This window comes from Micromesistius poutassou (genome assembly GCF_964030765.1).
Source record: "Micromesistius poutassou genome assembly, chromosome: 5".
Lineage (NCBI taxonomy): Eukaryota > Metazoa > Chordata > Actinopteri > Gadiformes > Gadidae > Micromesistius > Micromesistius poutassou.
In genome coordinates this window covers 10818064-10825563 of record NC_140275.1, presented here as the reverse complement: position 1 = coordinate 10825563, position 7500 = coordinate 10818064, and the positions used below count along the sequence as shown (strand labels likewise).

The following is a 7500-nucleotide window of genomic DNA, read 5'->3' as shown; positions in this document are numbered from 1 at the left end:
GTTCAGATAGGGGACTCTTTGGATGCTCCTCCTCCAACATACAGGACACAGGGAGTTTGTAACAGGAGTTTATTGGCAAGTTGGATGTTACAGGCACTGAACATCTCATCTGCTGACATGTCAGAGCTCTTCCTTGAGTTTGGGTGGGGATCATAGACATACATAGACACCGCCTTGGATCGAATGGCACTGTTGGAGCTTCTGTTTTTCATATTGAAAAGCGCTATGACATTTACATTTCAATGAGTCGTTTTTATTCAAGCACTGCTTTTGACAGAAACGATTTTCTTCATCAGAATCAATGTTCAATATGGAGTACATTTTTTAAATAAAAAAAATCTATATATATTTTATATTTTATGTATATAATATGATCAAATACAAAATAACAAATTGACATCAGAAAGGAATTGTAAACATTGTAGTCGTTTTTAATCCAGAACACTGTAGCTCTCGTTTATTTGTATTTGTTTACAGAGTAGTCTTGCCTCTCTATGGATAATGTATACATGTCTACAGTGGTGAAGGCTGGTTTATCCTTATTCTTATTACCCAATGCACCACAGGTATACAGCCTCACCCAGCCCCAGATGAATCAGCGTGACTCAGGCCGGGTGCGGCCTATATATATTCTATATTAAATTGGTTTCTTTTTGTAAACAAATATAAACATTATGGGAATTATTTTAGATATACATGCAAATGTATTTATATGTTTGATAATGTTTTATAATCTCATTGATTTAGTCCCAGGTAATAATTCTCTGATTGTTTGTCTTCTGTGTTTGGTGGGTAACGGAAGTAACACTATTTTTGCTGTAGGCGTCTCTACTTGTTGAGTCAGATCCAACGTGGCAGGTTACCTCAGTGGTGTCCTGCCCATACCATCTGTCAGCTTGCTGCCACTTCGGCTTTACTCATTTAGCTAAGACCTTTTTCCAAAGTCGTAAACATGGTCATTGGTCATTAACGAGCAGGTAGTTATCTTTCTAAAGGATTCCCACAGGTTAGGAGGAGGTTGGTTGTTAGGAGGTTGACATTCAATTTCAAACTCTTTTCAGCTTGGACTGTGTGGGAGTGTGTGCGGATGTTGGCTGGTTTAAGCGATCTCACCTGGCTGAGTCTGATTTGACTCTGGGGCTGGGTGAGGCTGCACACATCACATGCTACTGAAGACCCATTCTCCACAAGGGAGATGGGGATAGAGACTTGTTTGCCCTGGGAGAGGGTGGCCCTACCCCAGGCTGTTTCCGGCCCTCCGAGGAGACACCACCGCATCCCAGCTGAACCTGCCACGTCACGTCCACTGACACCTCGCCAGTCAGGGCAAAGCAGACGAGGACCTAGGTGACGTTAAGGTGACGACATTGCTACAGAGTGAAACTACCGAACCACATGACTATCGTGGCCTCCATGAATGGAGACATTTTCATCCTCGGTGGAGCGGGGTAAAGTGCTAATGAAAGTCCACTACTTTCATTCAAAAGTCAACTTAAACCCATCTCTTCAGGACCACCTACAACATCTGACAAATCATCCTCTGCCATCTTCCCCTCTCTCTCTCTCTCTCTTAATGTGTTGCCTATTGTTGTCGTGTTATTTATGTTCCTTTTGTTTGAGTGTCTGTGTAACCAAAACCACCATAACACTATCAATAAGTATCAGAGTTCCCGACCCAAGGTGTAATACAGTATTCACCCTATCAGTTATTCAATTGAATGAGTGAGGGAGGAGACTATGAACAAAAATAATGCACTTTAATTGAGTTTGTCTTTGCTACAAAAAGAAAAGTAAAGTATACGATAATCACCCCACAAATGGGCACAATCACTTCTATAAGGGGGAGGGAAGGGGGCCCGCCAGCCGAGAGTAGAATTACCCAGAGAGAGAGACAGCTACACACTATACCACGACAGGGCTATAATGTGCCTAGTCACACAGTTAATTATATAGCACACAACAGGAATGTTACAATTAATCCACTGCAATTTCAACACAACCAGTAGGTTAATATCACTGCACACAAACAGATTAGTAAAGGCCTCAGTACAGACAGCAGTCAGTGCGTTTACATGACACTCAAGAAAGCCGACTTATTGGCTTAGCCCAACTATGAATGGATTACTAAGATGCATGTATACACCTTAGTCGAGCTATACTCAAATCGAATTGGGTTACTCATAGTCGAATTAAGACCCCTAGATAATGCGATTCATAGTCGAGTTAAGCGTGCATGTATGGAGTCGAATTGGATTATGCGTTGAATTGCATTCTGCACATGCGCGAGATCTTTTCTCGGGGCCCTGAGCCGGAAGTAGAAGGAGACGATAGTTGTGTTGTTGTTGTTGTTGTTGTTTTTGTCGCCGTCGGAAAACGAGAAACTGCGATTTATTTAAAAAGGTGGCGCAGAAGATGGAGGAAGCCGGTGAATGTAGTTACCCCCTATAATAATTGTGTCCCGGCCGTGGGAGCGCGCATGGCATGCATTCATTAAAGGTGGAAATACACAAACACTACGCTTCGATTTCACCCAAGGCTGAATTAAATGTACATGTTTCATTAGTAGTAACTTCGGGCACATTTGTCAAAATAAACGTTTTTTTCTTACTACGTCTTTACGATCTTTACTCATTCATTGCACCACGGCCGAAATGACGGGGGTATTCTCTGATATTATGAATCTTACAGACTGCGTCGGGTTCTCCGACTCTCTAACCCCCTAATGGGGTTTATCTTGACCATGGGGGAAAAGGAATTGGGGGAAATTAACTTTGGCTTTGACTCTCTGAAGTCCAGATTGAAACAAACATGGAGGAGAAAGCGATGTTTCAGTAGACAGCTGTCAGTTCACTTCGGGTCCATATCATTTCTCTGATGCTCTATTGTTTCGACCTCTCGTCGTATGCGGACTCCTCCGCGGGCAGAGCAGCCAGAGGAGTCCGCATACGACGGAGACGATATGATATGGACCCGAAGTGAAATGACAGCTGTCTGCTGAAACATTGCTTTCTCTTCCATGTTAGTTTCAATCTGGACTTCAAAGAGTCAAAGCCAAAGTTAATTTCCCCCAATTCATTTTCCCCCATGACCCGAAGTGAACTGACAGCTCTTGTCAGCTCAACTGACGCGCTTCGGCCAATGACTCTATTTACTCACCGCCATGTATACGTGGACAATTGCAGTTCTCCAATTGAGGAGCATAGTCGAACTATGGCTTTAATCGAATTAAGCTGTGCATGTAAACGTACTGACTGGCTACCACCCAAAACAGACCCACTGCGCTGAACATGTATATGCTATACTACCCTCTGCATGAACAGTCTGAATGTGTGTATGCATGGTTGTGAGTCATAAATCTCCCATGAATATTTCCTGCTTCAGCTATGTGCCAGTTGTGCCAGTTATGTTATCTTCTTTGTAAGGTGTGGCGAGGAAAGAACATTCCACTATGATTGCTTTTGCTACGTTTATAACTTCAAAAAAAGCAATTAAACAGATTCCTGATGGACAGGTTAGTTGCTTTTAGTAAGAAAAGAACCATTCTGCCAGCCTAGAAATCTAGACGCCCCTAGCGGCAGCAAATGTCATTTGCAGTCAGGGTCGTCTAGCAACTCGGGCTTAACTAACTCGGTTCCATGTGAAGTCTGTGCGGTCAACCATCACCAAACTTGTGTACTTAAAGAAGCATAGGTCAAGGTTAACCTAGTGGTGGATTTCATGATTCGTTTGAATGAATCAGTTTGCGTCGGTCATTTCGCCAAGAAGAGTCGTTCATTCGTTCGCATTTCCGGTAGCGGTGAATCATGATTCTCAGTCACTGAGTCGGTCAGACTCGGCTCCTCCCTTGTTCTCGTTCAAACGAATCGCGAATGCACAGTTCTCAGCCGAGTCGGTCAGCCTCGGCTCCTCCCTCGTTCTCATTCTTAAACAAATCATGATCGTGCAATGGTGCAAAGGGTCATCAATCAACACAACATTAACTAAGTTCCTTTTAGCTGAGGAGCACTTCATGTTCGGAATCGGGATGTTGTTGCCCGGCTGGCTCATGACTTCTCAGTCCTCGAGTCCACTAGTCGCAACTCAACGACTAGTGGGTGGAGCTGGGAGTCGAGTCTCGGCGAATGAACGATACGAACGAGACGAACTGAAACGGGGAATCAGGTCGGTTCGTTCATGTTAAAGAGTCGTTCGTTCGAACTGATTTGTTCGCGAACAAGCCATCACTAGGTTAACCAGGCTAAAGTTAATCAAAATAGGATGATAGGGGGAGCTAAAGCAATTAATTGCAAACTTCAAAGACTCATAACTCCTCAGCCTTTTGACGTACCGTCATGAAAGTTTGTTCGCCCATCACCAGATCCAAGCTGAAGCTATTCCAGCATTGTCAACCGTATGCGAACAAAAAAGGTATTAATTGTATTCGTCAGGGTCTTATGGTCTGCATCACGGTCTTAATGGTCTATCAGGGTCTTCATGGTCTGCATCAGGGTTTTAATGGCCTGTCAGGGTCTTAATGGTCTAACAGGGTCTTATTGGTTGGATTTAGGCTTGGCACCCATAAAATGCTGTACTACAGCTGTAGAGGCTAACTCAAGATTAACAGACAGCAAATATTACACTGATTGGCCCAAAGGTGGCGCTATAGCAACTGTCCAAAAATGCATACTTTGAACAAGCATATCTCGTAACCACTTTGACCTACAGTCATGAAACTTTGTTCACACATGCATATCCTCATGGTGAACAAATATGCCTCAAGAACCTATGACTTTATTTGGATAGATTTGCGACTACTTTGTTAAAAACACTCAATTCCCTAAGGATCCTAGGTTTTTTGACTTACGGTCATGAAAGTTTGTTCGCCCATCACCAGATCCAAGCTGAGGCTATTCCAGTGTTGTCAACTGTTTATGGTCTGCGTCACGGTCTTAATGGTTAGGGTTAGTTTGTCAGGTCTGTCAGGGTCTTCATGGTCTGCGTCAGGGTTTTAATGGCCTGTCAGGGTCTTAATGGTTTATTGGTTGGCTTATGCTTGGCACCGTAAAATGCTGCTTGCAGCTTTAATTATTATTAGGGTGCCAAGCACAAAGTGCGAAGGCAACCTATTGTAATTGTTAGTTTTACTATTATTATTCCGCCACGTTTGACTAACACAGCCTAAACCGCTCGCACGCTTTTTATGAAACTTACTACAGCCATCTTGAATTTTGTTAAAAACACTAAATTCCTTAAGGATCCCAGGTTTTTTTAACTTAGACAAAAATACTTTAGCACATATTCATCTATGGACCAATTTCTTCAATCTGACATAAAGATAAGTCTGTACAATAAATATAAAAGCACCCAGGAGCAAAAAGCTGTTCAGAATAAAATTCTAAACAAGAAAAAGTCCACATAATTTCAATTAAGACGTGGCATCGAGATGGGCGTGGCCTGTAACTAAAATCACCACAGTTCATAGACGGAATGTTTGATTTGCGCAGGACCGACTTAGTGGCTGTTGGGCACCAAAGTTCCAACTGCTCAAGTAAGATGAAGTCAATTGATAAAACAACATGGCCGCAGAGGCTCTAACCAGTGTTGCAAGATTGGGCTGTTCCCCTCCCAATTGGGCTACTTTTCATCACTTTAGGCTGGAAAAGTTAGCATTGGGCGGGTACATACAGTTTGGGCTGGTTTTGAAAAAAAGTGTTAGTGAGATATAGCAAAGTGCCTTGTGTACAAGCACCTAACTTAATAGTTATTACGACATGTGAAGTCTGTGCGGTCAATCATCACCAAACTTGTGTACTTAAAGAAGCATAGGTCAAGGTTAACCAGGCTAAAGTTCATCAAAATAGGACGATAGGGGGAGCTAAAGCGATCAATTGCAAACTTAAATTAAATGTTATGCTCAGTTAATTTTCTGTCAAACTAAACCCTGAGTTAACAAGCATCCAGAGATGTTTCTCCAGCAAAAAGTTCTCCAGCAGAAGTGTCCTCATCTGGCAGGCAGTAGAGTAGACCTAATGGATTGCTGCTCAGCGATCCATTTCTTGGTCTGTTGAATCGATGTCTGGTCTCGTCTGCTGGGTAAGCTGAGAATTGGACTTTAGTGGTGACTCTGAATGTGCATTTATTATCTTTGGTGCTCAGAAATCATATACAACTAAAATGATTATTCATTGTTATTTTAATGCAACATCATGCCTCCAACACCCTCAGCCATTACACATTCCTGCCCAAGTTATCAAAATCAGTGACATTAACTTTCACATTGCGCTCTTCTTCTTCTGTGTGTTTCTGTGTTCTCAAGGCAGGGGTGTTGGCAGCTGGCTGCAGTGTCCATATTGTCCTAGGAGGACCAGAGGCAGATGTGGACACAGTGGCCTCCATCTTGAGCCTAGCTCTCCACCTCAGTCAGGTGAGGCAGCTGTCATGTCTACATCCTCATCCTCATCCTCATCCGCTTATCCGGGGTCTGGTCGCGGGGGGCAGCAGCTCAAGCAGCTTTCCCGGGCCACATTGACCAGCTCTGACGGGGGGGATCCCGAGGCGTTCCCAGGCCAGTGTTGAGATACAATCTCTCCACCTAGTCCTGGGTCTTCCCCATCATGTCTACATGCAAGGTTGAAATCTTTCGGCCAATTATACTTCTGCACAGCAGGGGGAAAACGTGGTTGCCCCGGGCCCTGGCGCCAGATTCATTCACTGCAATGAACATTCACACACATGCACAAACCCGTGCATACACACAAGCTACACAATTAGCGATTGTATGACATTAAAGATTGTATAACTACACTATTGGAAAAGCTAAGATCAGAACAGGTTAGACAGCATGGATCGATCAGAACAAAGGGTTCAGGAACGCAAACAAACTGTATCTTTTTTAATGAAGTCCAACCTGAAAATGTGCATGGTGCACAAGCCGGCATTCGAAAATACAGAATTTTGCGCCTTTTTTGCACCCAAACCACAATGGACAGGCTTTCTGCAGCAGCCCGGTTTAGGCATAATTGGTGTGCACAGTGGACCGAAATCATAACAGGTTGGCAAGGCAGCCCTTTGAGGAATAAGATGAGATACTATAAGACAATATAAAACTTTATCGATCCATAGGTGGGGACATTCTGGTGGTAACGGCAGCCGAAAGACAGGCGATATATACAGATGCATATAGATGAGTATTGTTAAAAAACACACATAATAAAATTAATGAAACACAATAGACGAATAATAAACATATAATTGAATAATAAAGAATGAACAAATAAAACTCATCATAAAGCTCACATCCCCTATAAGACCATGTGCAGGCCTAGGCATACTTTTTTTTATAACAATAACAACTAAAAAACAACAAAACAAAAAAAAACAGAGACAAAAGAATTGAAGACAAAATAATTAAATAGAGCCAGAAGACAAAAAGCTCAGACAAAGGGGTAAGTAAATAAATAGTTAGAAATAATAAAGATGATGGAACTGGATAATTAGTTAGTAGTGATGAAAGTGTGTGTG

The 7500-nt window shown here is 42.7% G+C and overlaps 1 protein-coding gene across 1 annotated transcript in view; it reads left to right on the top strand.

The window, feature by feature from the left end:
• Positions 1-7500, top strand: part of LOC311343271 (uncharacterized protein) — a 41169-nt gene that overhangs the window by 4549 nt on the left and 29120 nt on the right. The window contains exon 2 of the mRNA XM_084468148.1: positions 6296-6403. Within this exon, the coding sequence (XP_084324274.1) occupies positions 6296-6403 (108 nt within the window). The remainder of the gene's footprint in view (positions 1-6295; positions 6404-7500) is intronic.